Source organism: Peromyscus maniculatus, chromosome 2, assembly GCF_049852395.1.
Source record: "Peromyscus maniculatus bairdii isolate BWxNUB_F1_BW_parent chromosome 2, HU_Pman_BW_mat_3.1, whole genome shotgun sequence".
In the NCBI taxonomy this organism is placed as follows: Eukaryota; Metazoa; Chordata; class Mammalia; order Rodentia; family Cricetidae; genus Peromyscus; species Peromyscus maniculatus.
Genome location: NC_134853.1, coordinates 152,694,555 through 152,717,522, shown reverse-complemented (window position 1 = coordinate 152,717,522; position 22,968 = coordinate 152,694,555). Strand labels below are relative to the sequence as shown.

At 43.7% G+C, this 22,968-nt stretch overlaps 1 protein-coding gene and 1 non-coding gene across 6 annotated transcripts in view; both read left to right on the top strand.

Moving 5' to 3' along the window:
* The first annotated feature begins 248 nt into the window (after positions 1–248).
* The window catches only part of Cep85 (centrosomal protein 85), a 38,766-nt gene continuing 16,046 nt past the window's right edge, over positions 249–22,968 (top strand). The window contains exons 1-6 of one of the 5 annotated variants that reach the window (XM_006975643.4): positions 249–618; positions 11,355–11,425; positions 14,067–14,219; positions 19,433–20,127; positions 21,705–21,838; positions 22,264–22,381. In XM_006975643.4, coding sequence (XP_006975705.1) covers positions 11,371–11,425; positions 14,067–14,219; positions 19,433–20,127; positions 21,705–21,838; positions 22,264–22,381 — 1,155 coding nt within the window. In that variant the 5' untranslated portion in view covers positions 249–618; positions 11,355–11,370. Of the gene's footprint in view, positions 619–833; positions 1,197–11,354; positions 11,426–14,066; positions 14,220–18,793; positions 18,875–19,432; positions 20,128–21,704; positions 21,839–22,263; positions 22,382–22,968 lie in introns of those variants that run through there. The other 4 variants (XM_042272049.2, XM_076565368.1, XM_042272048.2 and 1 more) reach the window with 4 other exon arrangements.
* Positions 13,528–13,644, top strand: LOC121827753 (small nucleolar RNA SNORA32). The gene has a single exon (XR_006070054.1). It is a non-coding gene; the product is annotated as a small nucleolar RNA SNORA32 (small nucleolar RNA).

Here is a 22,968-nt window from a genome sequence, read left to right as displayed (position 1 = left end):
TGAAAGAGCGGCAATCACTCTTGGCCGCTGAGCCGGCTAATAGTTAATAGTCATTAACTATTAACAGGCAGTGACCCAGGTAGGTCACTGGCACCTTCTGACCTCCTCGTTCCGGAGGGAGTGGGGTGAGGGAGGCTGAGAGGGCTTCCCTAAGGCCTGGCCTCTAGCCTCCGCCCCTGCCAAAGCCCTGCAGCCCCGCTAAGCCTCGCTGACACAGCGCCACCTTGAGGCAGGGCCGGGTAAGGAGCGAGGAGTCAGGGCTAAGTAGCCGCTGGGTCATGCGCAGAGCGGTCCACCGGTCCAGCGCCGCCTACGCAGGGATCCACCCGCCCACAACCGCGGGCACCGTGCAGGGGGCGGGACACCAGAGCGGCCCGAGTCCCTATTGGTCGAAGGGAGGCAGAGGGAGGCGGGACAGCCGCGCGCCTCGACTTTCTATTGGTCAGGGGCCGGCAGGCGGGGGCGGCGCTGGGCAGCGCGCGCTCGGGAGGCGTGCGGTCTGACGGGCGTGTAACAGCCGTTGGGCGACCCGAGGAGCGGATTCGCTGCTCGTGCAGACGTGGTGGCCGCCGGCAGTACCTCAGGGTGAGGGGTCTCGCCGCCCGCTCTCGGGCCCGCGTAAGTTCTCCTTGGGGGGGCTCCCGCCGGCGCGGCAGTCCCCGTCCCCCACGCCGTAGCCCCGGGGAAACCGTGAAAACTCGAGACCTACCTTCGTGAGGCGGTGCGGGATGGGGGGGGGGGGTGTCCCGGGAGAGCGAGGCGCATGCGCAGGTGGGCCGAGCCGTAATTCCGGCCCTGGCTCTTCTCGCACCGGCCGGGTTTCCTGGATAACGATCCCCCCGGTCCCCACGCCCCATGGCGTCCCAGTCGCCTCCCCTCGGCGCCCCGCGGTCCCCGGGACATTAACTCCGCAGCAGTTGCCCTACTGTGCGCCGGGCGCCCCCCCGCCCTCGTAGAGCCCGGGGCCCGCGGGCAAGAGCCGGGCCAGGATGTAGACGGGAGGCAAGGGGTCCCTCGGCGAGTGCAGACCTTTCCCGCGGGGCCGGGGACGGAAGGCGCTGGGGTGGCGGCGTCCGGGAGCGGGACGCCGAGGGGCACGGGGCGCCGGGGCTCTGCTCCCGGCCTCCGTCCGGCACCAAGAAGCGGGAGAGGCTAGCGGCCCCCCACCCCACCCCCCGGAATTAGCTGAGGCCGAGGTCAGTGGTGGGGAAGTGGAGGAACCTGGTCTGAGGCTGGGGAGGAGTCGAAAATTAAGTGTCTTGGAGTTTGTCTCCCAGAGCATTCAAGCAGTTGACTTGAGTGAACCAGGAAGGTCGGACCGTGGCTGTTTGGGGTTCTTCGTTGTTGCTGTTGAAATACCGAGCGTTAAATAAGCCCTTTGCCCTCTGCCCTCTGCCCTCTGTCCTCTCTTTCTGGTTTTTGGTCCTGCTGTGTAGTCCAGGCTGGCCTGGAATTTCTGTATATCCCAGGCTGGGCTTTTGTTGTTGTTGTTGTTTTGGATTTTTCAGACAGGGTCTCACTATGTAGTCCTGGCTGACCTGAAACTCAACTATGTAGACCAGGTTGGCCTTGAACTCACAGAGATCCTCCTGCCTTTGCTTCTTGAGTGCTGGGATTAAAGGTGTGTACCACCATATCTTCCTGAGTGCTGGGATTAAAGGTGTGTACCACCATATCAGGCCCAGACTGTCTTGAGTTCATGTTACCTTTTGCCTTAGTCTCCATAGTGTTGAGATTGCAGGCTTGAACACAGCCAGTAGTTTTTCCCTGCACAGAGCCAAGGAAATAGTAGGTGCTCAGTAAATTTGGGTTGATGAATACAGTATCCAGCTAGGACTTTTTAAACTGCCGCTCTTGACCCCCCCCCCCTTTTTTTTTTTTTTTTGGCCTGGAAAAATTTTACGAGACTTTGAGTATATACACATTTGCCTGGAAAGTTTTTATGAGATTTTGATTGCATAAAAGTCAAACACTTGCTTATAAGTAATAAAGAAACTTACTTTAAAACATTTTGGAGCTTGGTATGGTAGCTCATGTTTGTAATCCGGGCACTCAGGAGGCTGAGGCAGAAGAATTCCCTAGGTGTTCAATGCTAGCCTGGTCCACATATTGAGTTCTATGTAGGGCTACATAACAAGACTTTAACTCAAAACACAATTCTTTGGTCTGTGTATAATTTTTACCATTTATTTAAGATAAAGGTAATATGCATATTAGTGAGGTAGATGTGCTTATAATTCAGTATTGCCAGGGACGGTGTTCCACGCCTGTATTCTCAGCACTTGGAAGATAGGCTTTTGAGGGTGGCCCTTGGCTACAGAACAAGTGCTAGGCCAGCTTGGATTACATGAGACTCTGTCTCAGACACCAAGAGAAACCATGGCCGAGTGTTTGATACTGCAGGATACAGATCGTCTTCAACATTCTTCAGAGTGGATGTTTGATTTATCACCATCAGTATTGAGAATACTGCTCCCATAAATACAGAGTACAAAATGGCAGGTGTGTTTAGGGCCATTTAATATTTTTGTGTGTGTGTGTGTGTGTGTGTGTGTGTGTGTGTGTGTGTGTGTGAGAGGGAGAGAGAGAGAGAGAGAGAGAGAGAGAGAGAGAACTTTGAGGAGTTGGTTCTCTCCTCCTTACACCATAGGACCCAAGGACTCAGGTCATCGGGCTGTGACAAGTCATTTTACCCACTGAGCCATCTCCCAGTCATCAGACAGCGGTTTTCACGTCAAACATTTGAACATCATGGATTACATGCACACACTATCGAAAGCTTCACGTGCCAAGGGTGACGTCTTCCTCTTGTCGCCTCCTCTGTAGTGCTGGGATTACAAGCACATATTACCCTGCTCAGTTTTTTGTGCACTTCAGACCCAACTCAGAACTTTGTGTACACTAGAGAAGTGCTCTACCAAGTGTGAGGGACATCCCTAGACTTTCTGGTTTTCTTTCTGTTTTGTTTTTGTTTTGGTTTTTTCTTTTTGAGATCTCACCTGGCCCTGGCTACAGGAACTTCCTGTGTAGACCAGGGTGTCCTCAAATTCATAGAGATCCTTTTGCCTCTGCCTCACAAGTACTCAAAGATGTATGCTGCCATGTTTAGATGTAACCAATCGTCTTATTAAAATAAGAAACACAGAGCCAATGTAAAAGAGAAAGCCGAGAGGTCAGAGCTCAGAGATAAAATCTTACCTCCTGCAGTGCTCCTAGCTTCCCCGAGAGCTACTTCCTGTTTGTCTGTGTTTAAATAGTCTTTCTGTTCTGCCTTCTCATTGGTTGTAAACCCAGCCACATGACTGCCTCATCACTGCCTGTAAGTACCGCCCTCCAGGTCTTAAAGGCGTATGTCTCCAATACTGGCTGTATCCCTGAACACACAGAAATCTACCTAGCTCTTCTAACCACCACGCTCTTGCTATGGCTCTAATAGCTCTGACCCCAGGGCAACTTTATTTATTAACATAAAATTAAAATCACATTTCAGTACAAATAAAATATCACCATAGCCATGCCTGCCTCCTTCTGTTTTTTTTTTGTTTTTGTTGTTATTTTGTTTTGTTTGTTTGGTTTGGTTTTTTTTGAGACAGGGTTTCTCTGTGTAGTTTTTGATGCCTGTCCTGGATCTTGCTTTGTAGACCAGGCTGGCCTCTAACTCATAGTCCTTATCTCCACTTCTCAGGTGTTAGGATTACAGGCATACATCACCCAAAACTATCTCCATTTCTCAGGTGCTGGGATCACAGGCATACATCACCCAAAACACAAACTATTTTGATAATAACAACAAAAAAGATAGTAGGAAAATATTAAAACTATTTTCTTTGTCAAACTATGCTTTCATAAGAGCAGAAAACTTTGAATGCACAGTAAAAGCAGTATAGTTGAGCTGGGCAGTGGTTGTGTAATCCTTTAATCCTTGCACTTGGGAGGCAGAGGTAGCCAGATCTCTGAGTTCGAGGTCAGTAAGAGCTATTACACAGAGAAATACTGTCACGAAAAACAAGACCAAAAAAAAAAGTGTAGTTAATGACCTACAATGGCCTCAAAGCTGAGCCAAGGTGGTTGAGGCGGTTGGTATTGTATAGCTTGGGAGCACCCATAGTGTAAAGTGTTCATTCATATCATATGTTCAGAACCACGGCTGGAGTGAAGTCAAGCAATACAGGACAGGTGAGCATTGCTAGAAACATTTTGGATTTGTTCATGTGTTTGATTTTGAATTGACAATTAGTTGGCTGTTGTATATTCAGAAACCTGTTTAGATTTTTCACAATGTCCACTTTGTATTGTATCACCTATCAACCCATAGTTGAAGAAGTTGTGTGCTGAAGCTGGCCAGTGGCAGCACCTCCCCACCCCCCCACAGCGTTTCTCTGTAGTTTTGGTGCCTGTCCTGGATCTCGCTCTGTAGACCAGGCTGGCCTCAAACTATTGCCTGGAGGTACACACCTTTAATCTCAGCACTCTGGGAGGCAGAGGCAGGCAGATCTCCAAGTTCAAAGCCAGCCTGGTCTACAAAGTGAATTCTAGGAAAGCCAAGGCTACATAGAGCAACCCTGTCTTGAAAAACAAAACAAACAAAAATGTATGTTGGGTCTTGAGGATGACTCAGTGGATAATAAAGGTGTTTGCTGCCAAGCCTAAGGACTTGAGTGTACATATGCACACTCAAACACACACACACACAGGCAGAAGGTTGATGGCAGTAATCATCAATTTCCACCTTGTTCATTGAGACAGGATTATAAACGCAGAGCTTTCCAGTGTAGTTGGTCTTGCCAGCCCGCTCACTCTGGGGCTCCTCTTGTCTGCCCTCTGAAGCTGGAATTATAGACAGGTTCCCACTCCCATTTGGCTTTACGGGGGCTCCTCTGTCTGCGCTTTGTCCTCCTGCTAATGTGTGAGCATGTTAACTACTCAGTCATCTCCCCAGCCTCTCAATCTAAACCTGTATTTTTATTTTCTGTAAAAGGAATACGATAATAGTAACTATCTTAGAATTGGATAGGAGCATTAAATGTGACACATGGTACTAAGTATTTATTTAGCACAGGGCTTAATAGACAGGAAGTGCTGTATACATGTTCAATTTGTTAGGTGAATGAGCATTTTTGTAGTGTGAGTGCTCAGTTATGTTGGGTGCCTTTACCTTCTTCCTACCTTCATTCAGTTGTATCTCTTTAGCTGCATAGTTGGTTATTTGTGTTGTTTCTTGTATACTTGTTTATTTTACTTTTAGAGAGTCTCTATCCTTCAGTGGGTACTAAAATCTTTTTTTTTTTTTTAATTAAAGATTTATTTATTATGTATACAGTGTTCTATCTGCACATATGCTTATAGGCCAAAAGAGGGCACCAGATCTCATTATAGATGGTTGTGAGCCACCATGTGGTTGCGGGAATTGAACTCAGGACCTCTGGAGTAGCAGTCAGTGCTCTTAACTGCTGAGCCATCTCTCCAGCCCTAAAAATATTTTTTTTTTTTTTTTTTTTTTTTTTTTTTGGTTTTTCGAGACAGGGTTTCTCTGTGTAGCTTTGCGCCTTTCCTGGAGCTCACTTGGTAGCCCAGGCTGCCTAAAAATATTTTTTAAGAAATGTCTTTGAAGTTTATTCTATTTTATGTGGTATGTGTGTTTATCTGTGTGAGTGTGGGCACACTTGCGGCATGGCATGTGTGTAGAAGTCAAAGGACAGCCTCAGGAGTCAGTCCTTGTTTTTCAGCTTGTTTGGGACAAGGTCTTTGTTTTTGCTGCTATATGCACCAAGCTAACTGGCCCATGAACCTTTAGGAATTGTTTTGTCTGTGCTTCCTATCTCAGTTATAGGAGCACAGATTACGGATGAGCTGTTGTACCTGGCTTTCCATGGGTTCTGGAGATTTCTACTCAGGGACTCACCAGTGGCTTGTAGGCTTTAACCACTCAGCTGTCTCCCCAGTGCAAAACACTTTTTCTTGTTTGGGTTTTTTAGATTGATTTGTATGTGTGTGCGCACATGTTAAATTCCTACCGAGATCAGAAGAGGGTCTTGGATTTTTGAAGCTGGAGTTACAGGCAGTTGGGAGCTGTCTGACATGGGTACTGAGAACTGAACTTCTGAGCAGTAAGCACTCTGAACTGCTGATCTATCTCTAGCCATGATTTGATGTTTTAATACAGGGTGACACTGTGTAGTCGAGGCTGAAGATCCCGTTTAGCTTCCGGAGTGCTGGATTTACAGAGTGCACCACTATGTTCAGGCTAAAAAAAATTTTTTCTAGTTGCTCATTGGATTCTGAGCTTATTAGGAAAAAGTCAAGAATAACTTATTTTATATGATTTATTTTGTATTCTTTATGGGGATACTTAAAAAAACAAACAAACAAACAAACTGAAATGCAACATGGCATGGTAACCCAAGCCTCTAATCCCAGACTTGGGATCTAGAGGTAGGCAGGCTTCAACTACATAATAAGTTCAAGGCCAGCTAGGGCTAACATGAGACTGTTCCTCAACACAAAACAACTTAGGGGTTGGGGGTGTGAAGCCAGGCATTGTTGTACATACCTGTAATAAGCCTCTTGTCTCTGCCTCTAACCCTCTGGAGCAGCAGTACTCAACCTATGGGTTTCACCCCTTTGTGGGGGTTGAATGTCCCTTTCACAGGGGTCACATACCAGATATCCTGCATATATGATATTTACAAGTCATAAGAGCAACAAAATTACAGTTCTGAAGTAGCAACAAAATAATTTCCTGGTTGGGGTCACCACAACATGAGACCTGTATTAAAGGGTCAAAGCATTAAGAAGGTTGAGAACTACACTCTGGAAGGCAGAGACAGGAGGATCACTGCAAGTTCAAGACCAGCCTGGTTTATGTAACAAGACCCCAAAGAAAAAACAAAAACAAAAGCCTGAAATACAATTGGCGTTTGTTTTGTGTAGCCATTGTAGTTTTTGAGAGGACTATGATTGCATACAGTAACAAATTCAGTGGTTTTTAGTATGTTCCAAGGATATTCAACTGTAGCATCTAACCCCTAAAATAGTTTGATCACCCTGAAAAGAAAGATTATGTGTTTTAGTAGTTATTCTCTATTCCCTGCCTGTTCAGCTCTTATTTCTATAGGGTTAGCTATTCTAGACATTTCATATGAATGAGACCATGTAACATGTAGCTATTGGTGTTTGGTTTCACTTAGCATGTTGTGATGGGTATTTGCATGTGTGTATGTCTGTGCACCGTATCTATTCAGTGCCTGGAGAGCCTAGAAGAGAATCTTGAATCCCCTGGAACTGGAGTTAAAGCTGGTTGTTTTGAGGCACTGTGTGGGTGCTGGGATCCAACCCGGGTCCCCTCAAAGAGCAACCAGTGAGTGCTCTTACCCACTGACCATCTCTCTAGCCTGTTTGTTTTGGAGACAGAGTCTCCTGTGTAGCTCAGGCTAACCTGGAACTTAGAGTCTTTCTGTTTCTGCTTCCTGGGTGTTAAGCTGACACTTTGATAAAGTGTGTTTGGAGTTTGGTTCCATTATGTTATTGCACACGGTGAGGTGATGACCATTTGGGTTGTTGCTAAGAAAAAACTGTAGAGGTCAGTAAAGTACATTAGTACCATATAATCACCTTTTTTGTCCTTTCAAAATTGAATTTCACCTCTAAGATTGTATCTTGTATATTTCCCAAATTATTTTGGGCACTCTTAAATTCAGAGTTTCTGGGCTGGAGAGATGGCTCAATGGTTAAGAGCACTGACTGTTCTTCCAGAGGTCCTAAGTTCAATTCCCAGCAACCACATGGTGGCTCACAACCATCTGTAATAAGATCTAATGCATTCTTCTGGCCTGCAGGCATACATGCTGTATACATAATAAATAAATAAATCTTTAAAAAAAAAGTTCAGAGTTTCTGAATTCCTGTTGTGCCCTCCCCCAAGATTTTTGTTTGTTTTCCCAATGACATGTTAAACAAAGGCATTAAAAACAACAGATAATTGTGTACTTAGGGCTGGTATGTTTGTAGTCTTGAGTCTAAACAGTACACCTCATGAAACCATCTTACAAAATTTTATTTACAAAAGGAAATTCTTTTACACAGAGAAATCCTGTCTTGAAAAAAAAAAAAGAAAAAGAAAAAGAAAAAAAATTATTTAGAAAACTAATTATGCTGGGCGGTGGTGGCCCACACCTTTGATCCCAGCACTCAGAGGCAGAGCCAGGAGGATATCTGTGAGTTCGAGGCCAGCCTGGTCTACAGAGAGAGTTCTAGGACAGGCTTCAAAACTACACAGAGAAGTTTTTTACAAAAGGAAATTCTTTTACACAGAGAAACCCTGTCTTAAAAAAGAAAGAAAAGAAGAAAGAAAAAAAAGAAAGAAAACTAATTATATTAGTTAACTTTTCTTTTGTTACTGAAATCTTAAATGTTGCTTAATCATAACTCTTGTTATAAATTACATACTTTGAGCATTGAGACTTAGCCACAGTGTTATAGTATAGCTGTTGTAAAGACACCTTAATGCAGCCCTGTTGAGAAGACCATACCCATAGCCTGCACGTATACAGTCTTTCCTGTGTACATCTGTCTAAATACTTAATAAGTTCACCAGCTTAGCTTCACTTTGAATGGTCTTGAAACTCTTTCCTGCAGCCTAGCCAAAGGTCTGGCTTGACTTGAGTGAAGGGCCTAACATTGACAGTTGGCTTCATCCTCCTCTCTCTCTTTCCTTCCCTCTTTCCTTCTTTATTTCGTTTGTTTTTCTGGCGGTCTCATGTAGCCAGAATAGTCTCTTGTTTCCCTGAGACAGGGTTTCTCTGTTTGACTCTAGCTGCCGCTGGGCGACAGTGACACACGCCTTTAATGCCAGTCCTGTAAACTAGGTTGGCCTTGAACTCACAGAGATCTGCCTGCTTCTGCCTCCCAAATGCTGGGATTAAAGCCATACTTGACCGACTGTCACCCAGAATAGTCATAACCTGTGTCTCCAAAATACAGGTGTCACAGGAATGTTCTACCTGGTACAGTTCAATTATTTATGTTTTTTGTTGTTGTTTTGCTTTGAATTTTTGTTGCATGTGGGGGAGCCAGAGGCAGGAAAATCACTGCAGGTTGAAGGCCAGCTTAGGCTATACAGATAGACCTTTTTTTTTTTTTTTTTTTTTTTAAGATTTATTTATTTATTATGTATACAGTGTTCTGTCTGCACATATCCCTGCAAGCCAGAAGAGGGCACCAGATCTCATTACAGATGGTTGTGAGCCACCATGTGGTTGCTGGGAATTGAACTCAGGACCTTTGGAAGAGCAAGCAAGTGCTCTTAACCTCTGAGCCATCTCTCCAGCCCCTTTTTTTTGTTTTTTTTGAGACAAGTTTTCTCTGTGTAGCCCTGGCTGTCCTGGAACCAATTCTATAGACCAGGCTGGCCTCGAACCCACAGAGATCCACCTGCCTCTGCCTCCTGAGTGCTGGGATTAAAGGCATGTGCCTCCACCTCCTAGCTAATATATATATAATTGTGGGGGAGGGGGTATGTGCGTGTGAGATGTGAATACAGGTGCCCATATCCCTGAAGCTGGAATTACAGGGGATTGTGATCTGCCTAACATGGGTGCTTAGACTTGAACCCAGGTCCTCTAGTGTAGTAGTGCACTGTCTTAACCACTGAGCCACCTTTCCAGCCCCTTTTGTTTGTTTTCTGAAATGTGATCTTGCTATGTATTTCCCAGGTTGGTCTTGAACTTCCTATAGTATCAGTTTTCGTATCTCAGACTCTTGAGTATCTGGGACTACATATGTGTGCCACCATGCCCCCATGATTGGCTTTTTTTTTTTTTTTTTTTTTTAATTTTTGTTTTTTTGAGACAAGGTCTCTCTGTATAGCCCTGGCTGTCCTAGAACTCCCTGTATAGACTGGGCTGGCCTTGAACCCAGCGATCTGCCTGCTTTGCTTCCTGAGTGCTGAGATTGAAGGCCTTTGCTGCTAACCCAAGCTCATGATTTGCTTTTTAAAATACTTACTCTTTTAAAAAATGAGTTTTTGTCATTCTCTTATATGTCTGGATGGTTTTGTATATGCGGGCCGCATGTGTGCTTAGTGCCATTAGAGACCAGAAGAGGGTGTTGGATTCCTAAAGTTATAGGTAATTGTGAGCCACCAAAGGGATGCTGGGAATCAAGCCTGTGTCCTCTGAAAGAATAGCCAGTATTCTTAACTGCTAAGCAGTCTCTCCAGTGCTAATATATTCTTCAAAGTGAAATAAGGGAGAATACCTGAATATATTGTATGCTATTGTAATATATGTATTTTTTTTCTTGCTTGTTATATACTAGTAAAATAGCCTTAGAACCTTCAAAATGATATTTGTGTTTTCATATGCTAATAAATTGACTTGTTGACTGACAGCCCTTGGGTAGTTTTTTTATTCTTTTGGGTGTTAACCAGGGTTATTCTGCCTGCCTGGCGGAATTCTTTTGACATGGCAATAGAGCAGCAGTCTTGGTGGGCAAACCTTTACAGAAATAATACTCTCAGTGCACCAGACTCCTAGAAGTACAGCTCTATTTTTCTTAGCTGGCCTTGAATTTATGGTAATTCTCCTGCCTCTTCCTCTTGAGTGCTGGAATTACAAACTGTTACCGTCTGCCTGATCTACACTAGTAAATGTAGCCAGGTGGCGGTGGTGCACGCCTTTAATCCCAGCACTCGGGAGGCAGAGCCAGGCGGATTTCTGTGAGTTCGAGGCCAACCTGGTCTACAGAGCAAGATCCAGGACAGGCACCAAAACTACACAGAGAAACCGTGTCTCAAAAAAAAAAAAAAAAAACCAAAAAATAAAAATAAATAAAATAAACTAGTAAATGTAAAGATTCCTTGGGTTCTGTAAACCAGTCTAGCAAATAAATCAAACTCTAGGAGGAAATCATGGGACCCTTGATTTATAGCTAGTTGATAAGCATGGGTGAAACAAGCTGGGAATTAGGGTGACATTGAAAGTGGGGCAGTTGGAATACCCCCCCACACACACACACACACACAGTCTGATGTCAGAAGCATGTTGTTAGGAAGAAACTGAATTTGGTTTTTTGGTTGTTGTTTTTTTTTCCGAGGCAGGGTTTCTCTGTGTAGCTTTGTGCCTTTCCTGGAACTGGCTTTATAGACCAGGCTGGCCTCGAACTCACAGAGATCCGCCTTCCTCTGCATCCCAGGTGCTGGGATTAAAGGTGTACGCCACCACCGCCTGAATTTGTTTATTTTTATATCAAGATTATGATTTTTTTGTTTTGTTTTAGTTTCATCCAGTGGGAACTGAGTTACAGATAATTTTTAAAGATACTAGAAAGTTCTGACTAGTTACTCTTTCATTCTGCAGTTGTCTCAGGTAACTGATGGCCATGCAAGAAAAATATCCAAATGACAGGTCTTCTCATGCTACTTCACCAGGTAAGAAGCCTTCTGTATTAAATTTTGGCTTCTGGGGTGTGTGTGTGTGTGTGTGTGTGTGTGTGTGTGTGTGTGTGTGTATGTGTATGTGTATGTGTGTGTTGCAAATGTGTTCGGATATGCTCCCTTGTGCCTGCGACAGTCAGCTGGGTAGCTGGGTAGAGGCATGCAGATTGAAAAGACAATGAAGAAACAGTTGAGAGGTCTGCCGGTCAATGCCGGACAGTCCCGAGTTTATTTCACAGTCACCTTATACAGTCTTGAAGGACAGAGGTAGAACAGTGCACAGCACAGGCATTCAACCACTATCTGTCCTGCCTTGCGTCAAGGAACAGGCAGTTCCATTTTCTATCTCAGTGTACCTCCGGCTGGCATCAGCAGCCTGTGTCTAGCTAGAGAGTGTGTTTCTTCCTGTGGGCTAATCAGGACTTTCTCACAGCCCTGGAGCAAGCAAGCTTGACTATTGAATCAGAATAGACTTCAGATTCAAACTGGGAAACTGAGTCAGTTGTGGGCTCTCACAGTGCTAGTCTGCAAAGATTGGAATTCTTGGATACCAGCTATGGGAATTTATTTCTAGATCATAGTAGTGCATCCCATACATACACAGCTCTTGGGAGACAGATCAAAGCTTCAAGGCCATCCTGGGCTGTGTGTGCATCCAGAACCTACCTCATAAGAGAAATAATATATATATTTTTTTCTTTTGGTGTTGCTAAGCTTTGAACCCTGAGCTTTGTAGATGCAAAACAAGAACTCTACCACTGAGCTACATCCACGACTCTTCTAAAGAAAGAAAACAATGATAAACAAATGAAAAACAAGCCAGTAGCACACATACTTGAGGCCAAGGCAGAGGATCAAGAATTTGAAGGCATAGGTGATAATTGTCTCAAAACCAAAATAATTTGGATTCAAGTCTTTCTAGGACTTGCTTTGTGTTTTGTTTGTTTCTTACTGGTTTTGTAGACAAGCGCTTGCTATGTAGTCCAGGCTGGCCTCAAAGTTGGGAACATCTTCTTGCCTTGGCTAAAATACTGGCTTTGCTAATATGTTAATAAATTTTTTAAAGATTAAAAAAAAAATAAGTGTTTATGTGTGGGTGTATGCATATGAGTATAGGTGTTAGGCCAGGTCAGAAGAGGGTAATGAATTTCCCCTAGAGCAGAAGTCACAGGTGCTGGGAACTGAACTTGGATACTCAGAGCAGTATGTGCTCTTAATCACTGAGCTATTTCCATGACTGTTAATTTTTAAAAATCCTAATCTAACCTACTAGTACATAAAACAAGCTTTGAAGGCAAATTCTATTAGTCTTGCTTTCTCTTACCTGCTCAGGAACTGAAGTGGTTTAATATTTTACATTTAAAATTTTTTTAATGATTTTGTGTGTATGCATGTTCTGCCTGCATGTATATCTGTGCACCAAGTTCATACCTGGTGTTCTTAGAGGCCAGAACAGGGCTTCAGATCCCATGGAACTAGAGTTAAAGATGGTTGTGAGCCATCATGTGGGTGCTGAGTATCAAACTTGGATCCCTGGAAGAGCAGCCAGTGCTTTTAATTGCTGAACCATCTCTCCAGTCCCTTTGTATTACTGTCAAGGTAACTTTTTTTTTTTTTTTTTTTTTTTTTGAGACTGGGTCTCACTATGTAACCCTGGCTAGATTGGAACTTGATCTGTATCCCTGGCTAACCTTGAACTCAAAGAGACCTGTCTCTGTGTAGGATTAAAGGCATGCACCACTACACCTGACCCACTTTAAACTTTTTAGATTGACTTTCTAAATTTATCTGGATTGACCTGTTGAGGATACCCTGGTTCAGACTAGCAGTAGATTTTAACAAGTATCTGTTTCTTTGTGTAGCCTTGGGACATGTAGGATAATTCACACATCATTGTGATTGAATGCTGGTATTGTTTGTAGAAGCCAATGATATTAAACCATTCTATGATGTGTACGCCTTTAATCCCAGCACTTGGGAGGCAGAGGATCTCTGTGAGTTTGAGGTCAGCCTGGTCTACAGAGAGTTCCAGGACAGCCAGGGCTACAGAGAGAAACTGTCTCGAAAACAAAGCAAGACAAAAAAGTTCTTTGAAGTAGTTGTTACCAGGCTTTTAGAATGCAATTTCTCATTTGCTGTGGGCATAATCTAAGAAAACCCCCTAGGGTTTTCCATAGACTACGTTGTTAGTAGACAACCTGTCAAGAACATTTTATTGCTGATAAGGTTTTTAAGAACCACATTGGAAAAAAAAAAAGAACCACATTGCAAATTATCACTGTAGTACATGTTTAGAGCAAAGATCTATTATAAATTTTTCTATGTTGCTAGTGATAAGGTGTTGTAATGTAGGTAGGTCTAACCAAGGTAGAACGTAAGCTCCAGGTGCTTCATTGATTACTTCCATATTCTTGTCATCCAGGACTAATAACACAACTGGATTCATCACCAATTATTTGAAAAAGGGTTATCTTGAGAAATCATGAACTTCAGCAATGTGGATGGACAGTGAAGGAATTACATCTGAAATCCCCTAAATGAAAATTTGCTGACTTTACTGCCCCCCCCCAACAAAGTACTTCATTGAGTTTCATCAGGTGGTTCACACCAAAGTAAAAACTGTCTCTTATTACAGGTTCCAATGTGGTTCCAAAAGGCAGTTCTCTGGGGACTGAATGGCAGACACCAGTTATCTCCGAGGCCTTTCGGAGCCGCTTCAGCCGCTGCTCCAGCATAGCTGACAGTGGGGACACAGCCATTGGAACTTCCTGCTCAGACATCGCAGAGGGTAAGGTTGGATTCGACTGTCAACATAGGCTGCCATTTTCAGTTTGAATTCCATGTGTATTGTCATTTACAGAATGATCATAAGGTCAGGCTGTTCAGTTATGGAATCTGAATAATCATGAATAATTACTTTTTATTTCCTAATATCACCAAGTTTGTTTCTTACTATGGCATGAATACACAGACCTGGTTTTCGTTTGTTTCTGTGGTACTAGAGGTTGACTCTTGGGTCCTCCGCACACATGCTAGGCAGGTGTTCTGCCAGTCAGACAGAGTCCTTGTCTGTTGTTCCTTCTTTAATCTCGGCCCCTTTGTGCTCTTCTACTAGCCATGCCAGTTTTACTGCTGTGACTGACTGTTCAGTAGTCCTATGAGGCTTTCTCCATCCCTTTCCTTTACTGAGTTCCTTGCTTGTAACATTTTTGTATCTTTAATATCTGTGCTGCTTGTTTTTGCACTTAAATACCAACTACCGATCAATATTTTACAAGCCATTTAGATGGAGCTTAGAGGGCAGAAGGTCTAATGGCAAGAACTTGGGCTGCAGACTTTTTAATCCCAGCACTCAGAAGGCAGAGGCAGGCAGATCTGAGTTCAAGGCCAGCTTGATCTGGTTTACTGAGTTCAGGATAACCAAAGCTACATAGTGAGACCCTATCTCGTAAAAGCAAACAAACAAAATTACCATTTAGGGGACTGGAATGATGGCTCATCAGTTAAGAGCACTTGTTGCTCTTTTTTGTTTGTTTGTTTTTTATGGTTTTTTGAGACAGGGTTTTTCTGTGTAGTTTTGGTGCCTGTCCTGGATCTCGCTCTGTAGACCAGGCTGGCCTTGAACTCACAGAGATCTGAGATCTGCCTGGCTCTGCCTCCCGAGTGCTGGGATTAAAGGCATGCCCCACCACTGCCTGGCACTTGTTGCTCTTCTAAAGGACCCAAGTTTATTTTCCAGCACCCACATCAGGTAACTCATAACAGTCTGTAACTGAAGTTACTGGGAATCATGTGGTACACATGCACACGTGCAGACATAACACTCATGAATAAAATAAACCTTTTTAAGTGTGTATATTATTTTTCGGTTTAGGGGACAGCGTTTAATGTAGAGCAGGTTGTCTTTGAACTTGCTGTGTAGTCAAGAATAACCTATTTTCCTGCGTCTGTCTCTCAGAGTACTTGTATTACAGGTGTGTGCCACCATGGCCAGCAAGTAATAAAAATGATAATGAAGTAGGAATGGTAGCACACTAGTTCAAGGCCAGCTTGGGCTACATGGCAAGACCCTGTTTCAAAAAATAAAAAAAGTACTCTGTGTGTGTGTGTGTGTGTGTGTGTGTGTGTGTGTGTGTGTGTGTGTGTGTGTTAAATATAAAGGTTTTTTTTCCTTCCTTGAGACAGTCTCATGTATTCCAGCTTAGCCTCAAACTCCTGACATAGCTGAGAATGACCTTGAACTTCTGATTCTCCTGCAGATGTGCCACTATGCCTGATTTTCATGGTACTAGGGATTAAACCCAGGGCTTCATGCATACTTGACAAGTGTTCTACCAACTGAGATATATCCTCCTGAAGATAACTTTTAAGTTAATAATTATACTTTTAGGTTTATAGCCAAGAGAAATGAAAACGTGTACATGAATGTGCATAGCAGCCTTATTTGTAATAAGCAAAAAGTAGAAACACATTCACTGCTGATGAATGGATAACTAAAAAGGTGTTGTATGTCCACATAAAATCTTAGAATAAAGCAAATGGCTGGGCGGTGGTGGCCCACACCTTTAATCCCAGCACTTGGGAGGCAGAGCCAGGTGGATCTCTGTGAGTTCGAGGCCAGCCTGATCTACAGAGTGAGATCCAGGAAAGGCACAAAGCTACACAGAGAAACCCTGTCTCAAAAAAACCAAAAATAAAATAAAATAAAACAAATGAAGTATTCATGTTGTTTGAATTAGATGAACCTTCAAAATATTAAGCAAAGTTAATAATAAAAAACAGCAAAACAGAAAAGCTTCATAATATATATGGTATTTAACATTTCTTCTTTTTGTGTGTGTGTATTATACCTGTGATCACATGCCATGGTACAGTGTGGCAGTCAAAGGTCTGCTTGTGGCAGTCAGTTCTCTCTACCATATGAGTCCCAGGGAACTTAAATTGTTAGGCTTGGCAGTAAAGGCTTGGGGGTAAGTGCCTTTAACTACTGAGCCATCTCACTGGCTCTGGTTGATCAGTTTGTTTGTTGAGACAGTCTCATGTATTTCAGGCTAGCCTCCACCTTGCTATGTAGCTAAGAATGAAGTTGGACTTCTGCCTCCACCTCCTAATTGCTGAGATTACCTCCACTTTCTGAAAATTGGCATATACTAGTTTAAGTAGTGTCGAACCCAGCCAGGACTCTGCATGCTAGACAAGCACACGCAGTCCACCAACTGAACCTAGAGCTCTCTCACTGACTCAGACTGGTTGGCCAACGAGACTCAAGAATCCCCCATCTCTTGTCTCCCTAGCACTGGGATGAAAGGCTTTTGTTATCTTGCTCAGCTTTTTTTTTTTTTTTTTTTTTTTTTAACATGGGTGCTGGTAATTGAACTCAGGATTCCATATTCTCCACAGCAAGTACTTTACCAACTCACCAATCTCTCCCAGCCTACTTTTCTGCCATTTTTGTTTATATACTGTTACTGTATGTGTTGTTGGAAATCAAACTGAGGACTTTGGTACATGTTAGGCAAATGTTCTATCACTGGACTGTATCCCCAGTCCTATGCCATGAGGTTTTAATTTTTTTAGATTTTTGAGACAGTGTCTCATATAATAGCCCAGGCTGACCTTGAAGTCACAATATAGCCAAAGATAGTAAGACAACTGATGGAATTACAGGCACTCCTTACTATATCCAGTCCTTGATTTTTTAGTTAGGCTTTTTAGATTTCAGAATTTTGGGTTATGGATGCCCAATCTGTCAAATCTGTGCAAATATCCCGAAGTCACATTTATATCCCTTTTCCATTCCAATATTTATACCATTTTTGGTCCCAGTTGCTTCAGAACAGAATTATTCAACCTGTAGTTGCTGGCCTGATTCAAACTAGCATCCTTGATAACCAGTGTGGAATGTGGTCAGAACTGATTGATTTTACCAATTGCTGACTCTTTCCATTCCATGAAAGGAGGGTTGCTGGGAAGAATGGACTGCTTTCTTTTTTGAGGGGACATGATGTGACTAAGAGATTTAGAATTATACCTTTGAACTATCAAAGGCTTCATGATTTGGGGAACCGTGGCTGTCTATATATAAACTAAATCTGGAATACCTTTGAAAATCATAGAATATAGTGCACATTTGAAAATATTGCTGTTCTCTTTCAAAATGTTCTAAAAGGCAAATCAGACTTGAGGTGGACTTAATATTTGAAAGCATGGGTCTGAGTTGGTTGTCTCAGCAGCCCTTCCCGTCTCTGTCCTCCTCCATTACCATTGCCGTGGGAACAGGACGGGTTGGGGGGCCCTTAGGAGAGCTGTAGGATGGTGCTCTCATCATCCAGCTTGATAGATACCAAGGTTGTCAGACCAATTGCCTAGTGGTCTTAGACTTACAGCATGTTACCAGAGCTTCTTCGGGTTTTCGGAGGAATTCTGTGTGCTTGTTTGGGTTGGAAATGGTTTGACTCCTTAGCCTAGCCTGCCTAGAGCTTTATACGTAGCTCAAGCTGGCCTTGAGTTTGTAGTCCTCCTTCCTCAGCCTCCCAGGTGTGCTGGGATTATAGGGGTGTACACCCATTCTAGGCTTAGTTTGGGGGAGTTTTGTTTTTAGTATAATCTTTTATATGCTGCCAGGATAACCTGAATATAGGAAGTTGGATACTTCACATAAATTACAAGGGATAACTTGGATTGGATGTGTTTGGTTTTTGTTACTTGATTTTGGAGACGTTTTATTTGAGACAGGGTCTTATTATAAACTCAGCCTGGCCGGGTGGTGGTGGTGGTGGTGGTGTACACCTTTAATCCCAGCACTTGGGAGGCAGAGGCAGGCAGATCTCCTGAGTTTGAGGCCAGCCTGGTCTACAGAGAGTTCCAGGACAGCCAGGACTGTTAGACAGAGAAACCCTGTCTCAAAAAACAAAACCAGAAAGAAAGAAAGAAAGAAAGAAAGAAAGAAAGAAGGGAGGGAGGGAGGGAGGGAGGGAGGGAGGGAGGGAGGGAGGGAGGGAGGGAGGGAGAGAGAGAGAGAGAGAGAGAGAGAGAGAGAGAGAGAGAGAGAGAGAGAGAGAGAGAGAGAAAGAAAGAAAGAAAGAAAGAAAGAAAGAAAGAAAGAAAGAAAGAAGAAAGACCCTTAGGTTGGCTTTCAGCTAGCTATGTAGCCGAGGTAGGCCTCAAATAAATATAAATCTAGTCTGAAAAAAAGTTTTAAAAATGTAAAAATCACATTCTAGTACAGACAAGTGGGTAAGTGGAAAACAAAATAGAAAATAGAAGATTTCTGTATTTACCCACTTGAGCGTGCTCAGTGTGCTAGGATGAAACCTGAGAGTTACTAAGAATAACCTCGAATGTCCAGGCAGTCGGCTCTGGGGTGTGGGAGAGAACAGTCCTGACTCAGATGCTGCGCTCCTGCCCTGGATCCCCAGCAGCACGTCTCTCTCCTGCCTTCAGGTAGTTTGGACTCATTGCTCACTTTCACTGAGGAGCCTTTGGAGGTCAGAGGGCTTCAGCACTCCCTGGAAGGATTTTATATTTATTAGATTAGATTGTAATTCAGATTTGTCCAGCTTCCAGAAGAGTGGGCCTAATCCATTTCCCTTAAAGTAAGGGATTGTTTTAAGTGGTGTTTTCAGCTTTGCTTGATGACCACCAAGAGTTTATTGAAATACAATGGACATAATACAAGTTAAAAATGAAGCCATCCTTGTCTTTTATTGTTGGCATATCTTCAAAATCATAGCATTTGAGATACTGGAACACATTTCTCAAGTTATTGTGTCTTCTTGCTTGATTTTCTTTCTTCCTTTTCTAGGGCGCAAGGGTGGTACTCTAGCCATGGCTGGCCCAGAACTGTTAGGGTAGCCCATACTAGTCCTTGTGATTCAACCTCCCAAGTTGACTCCAATTGCAACTCCTGCCTGCTTCTTCTGCTTCGGCATCTGGCCTAGCAGCCAAACAAGGAAACTTGGTGCTTTAATTTTGACTCATGAAACACTCTTCTCTTCACAGATTTCTGCAGCTCAAGTGGCAGCTCTTCTTTCCAGCCAATCAAAAGCCACATAACCATTCCAACAGCCCATGTAATGCCTTCTACTTTGGGGGCTTCTCCTGCCAAACCAAATTCTACACCTTCTGGGCCTTCTTCCTCTAAACTCCCCTTGTCAGGTTTGGCTGAAGGTGTGGGGATGACAAGAAACGGAGACTTTGGTGCAGTGAAGCGTTCTCCAGGCCTGTCAAGAGATTTCATGTATCTCCCTAGTGCTGCTGGAGAAAATGGGATTCAGCAGTCCTGGTTTCCAGCAGTTGGCCATGAAAGAGAGGGAGAGATGAGGAAGTTTGATATTCCTAGCATGGAGTCTACCCTTAACCAGCCTGCCATGGTAGAGACATTATATTCAGATCCACATTACCGAGTCCACTTCCCTAACCCAAGATCTGATGCAAATAAGGATGTATACAAAGTATTGCCAGAATCCAAGAAGGCCCCAGGCAGTGGTGCAGTGTTTGAACGGAATGGACCACATGCCAGCAACAGTGGAGTGCTTCCTTTGGGACTCCAGCCTGCTCCTGGGCTTTCCAAGTCACTGTCATCTCAGGTGTGGCAACCAAGTCCTGACCCTTGGCATCCTGGAGAACAGTCTTGTGAGCTCAGTACTTGTCGACAGCAGTTGGAATTGATTCGTTTACAGATGGAACAAATGCAGGTAGAGAACCATTTCTTGAATTTTGCATCTTGTGTTCCTCCTCATAACCTTTGTCTTAATAAGTTTTAGGTTTTGTTTATTTGTTTCGGTTTTTTGAGACAGGGCTTCTCTGTGTAGCCCTGGCTGTATTACTACATTTATATGTGAATATTTGAGTGTGGGTTTGTGCATGTGAGTGAAGTGACCAAGAAGACCAGAAGAGGGCGTGGATCCCCTGGAGCTGGAGTTAAAGGCAGTTTGGGAGCCACCTGACATGGGTGCTAGGAACTAAACTCAGGTCCTCTGGAAGAGCAATATATGTTCTCAGTTGCCAAGCCATCTCTCCAGCCTACTTTATCCTTAACAAGTTTTAACTCTATAGAAAACATTTGTGAGAACAGATGATGTTTGTAGACAGGAAATGAAAATGTGAGTTCGTGGCCTTTAAATCTGTTGGTGGTCTGATAAAAGACCACGTATGTTCTCCAAAGCAGAGAATTATGAGGGAAAGCTTTAAAAGTTAGGACACTAACACCAATCACATACTCATATGCTGGTTCCTTTCACGTACGGAATTGTACTTAATTCTATAGTACCTGATCAGCTAATGGTAGAAACTTAACAGGCTTCTAGACTGAATCTCTCAGGGTCACAAAAAAGGTAAGTGGCAGACCTAAGGTTTGAAGATCATGGTTTTGGCTTTTGAGACAGGGTTTCTCTAGGTAGTTCTAGTTGTACTAGAGCTTGCTATGTAGACCAGGCTGGTCTTGAACTCACAAAGATCCACCTGCCCCTGCCTCCTCAGTGCTGGGATTAAAGGCCACCATGCCCAGCCCTAAAGATCGTTTTTTGAGGGGCCAGTGAGATTGGTCAGCAGGTGAAGGCACTGCTGTACAAGCCTGGAACATGAATTCCATCCCCAGACCCCAGGACATAGGACATCCACACATGTTCTTGCTTTTTCTCGTTCTCTCTCTCTCACTCACACACACACACACACACACACACACACACACACACACACACACACACACACACACACACACGCTCACTCAAAATCAACATTTGAAGCTGGATGTTGTGTCGAATGCCTGTTTCAGGAGGCAGAGGCAGGAATTGGAGCCAGTTTGATCTACATAGTGAGTTCCAGACTAACTAGGACTGTGTGTGTCTAGCTAGACCCTGCCTCAAAAAAAACAAAACAAAACAAAAAAACAGCAGTGTCGGGATAGAGAATGTCTTGGAACTCTTGGTTGGTTGTTTTTTTGTTAAGCCCCACCACACCCCAACCTCCCTTTATGCTGCTAAAGAGTGAGAAGGAAGGAAATGGTGTATTCTCCTTCCCTGGTCTGTGAGCTCCTGATTTAATAACTGACCTTAGAAACTAGAGACTTCCTGAGCAGAGTGTTTAGTTGGCAGACATCCCCTGTGGCAAGTTCTTTCCAGTCATGCATCAGAGCTAAAATTATTTTAAAAACATTGACTTTATCAGGCAGAGCCAGACTAGACCTTGACTTCCAATCCTAACTGGGTACTGCTGAGGTGTTCCCAGGTACCTGTGGTCAGGCTCAAGCCCGGCTGGCCTGTTTGTCTTCCAGCTTCAGAATGGAGCCGTCTGTCACCATCCTGCTGCTTTTGCTCCTTTACTGCCCACCTTAGAGCCAGCACAGTGGATTAGCATCTTGAACAGTAATGAACATCTTCTGAAAGAAAAGGAGCTCCTCATTGACAAGTAAGAGGGCGAGGTGCTGCTGCAGGACCAGGCTTTGCTGTTGGGACTCCCAGGGAGGCGCCTAATGAGGCCTTCCAAGGGCAGGTTATGCCTGCCCCCCTCCTTCACTTTACCTAACCCTTGTTTAGACCCATGCTTTGCCTCAAGGTAGAGCCTGGCTGATGGGCAGCTAGTCTTGCCAATTATTAATGTGGTAGGCCAGTCTCTCTGTTGGGCCTCTATGGAGGACTGACTTACAGGGGATAGCTGGTTTACTGCAAATCTATGTCCATCATACATTTGTGGTATAGTGGGGTAGCACACATAGCTGCCTTCCAAAATGGGATATCTAGAATCAAGGTCTAGTATTGTTACCCCCCTATCTAAGGAAAGGGGCTTATTCTGTAAAGTAGTTTAATCTCAGATCTGACTGTTGGCTTTTGCAGGCAGAGGAAACATATCTCTCAGTTGGAGCAGAAAGTACGAGAGAGTGAACTACAAGTCCACAGCGCCCTTTTGGGTCGTCCTGCCCCTTTTGGAGATGTCTGCTTATTGAGGCTCCAGGTAAATATAGCTCCCAGGGTAGCACTCTTCTTACTATAATTTAGTATTTTCCCTGTGCTTAGATATCCAGGAAATGAGAAGGAATCAAGATAACAAAGGTGCCCTGCTCTTAAAGAGTAAACATCTTAAATTTTCCTGGACTCTGGTGAGGTTAGAAAAGGCTTCAGGGGAACACCAGGTGAGAGTCCAGATATCTTGGTATCCAAGATACTTGGGGAGGAAAGGAAGGCCAAGTGCTTTAATAAGGTCCTAGCATTGAATAATATTCTTAGAAGTCTGTGTTTTATTATGTTTGTTTATGTGTATGGCTGAGGTTTAAAAAAAAAAAGATTTATTTATGGGTATGAATGTGTTGCCCGCATGTATTATGACAGCATTCATGCCTGATGCCTGAGGAAGTCAGAAGAGGGTGTGCAAAGCAACAAGTCATCTAAAATGATGTGCCATTTCTCCAGCTCCTGTTGTGACTACATGTATGTCTATGTACCACTTACATGCCTAGTGTCTGTGGCGGCCAGAAGAGGGCAGATAAAGTCCCTGAATTTAGAGTTAACAAATGGTTATAAGCTGTTACGTGGGTTCTAGAA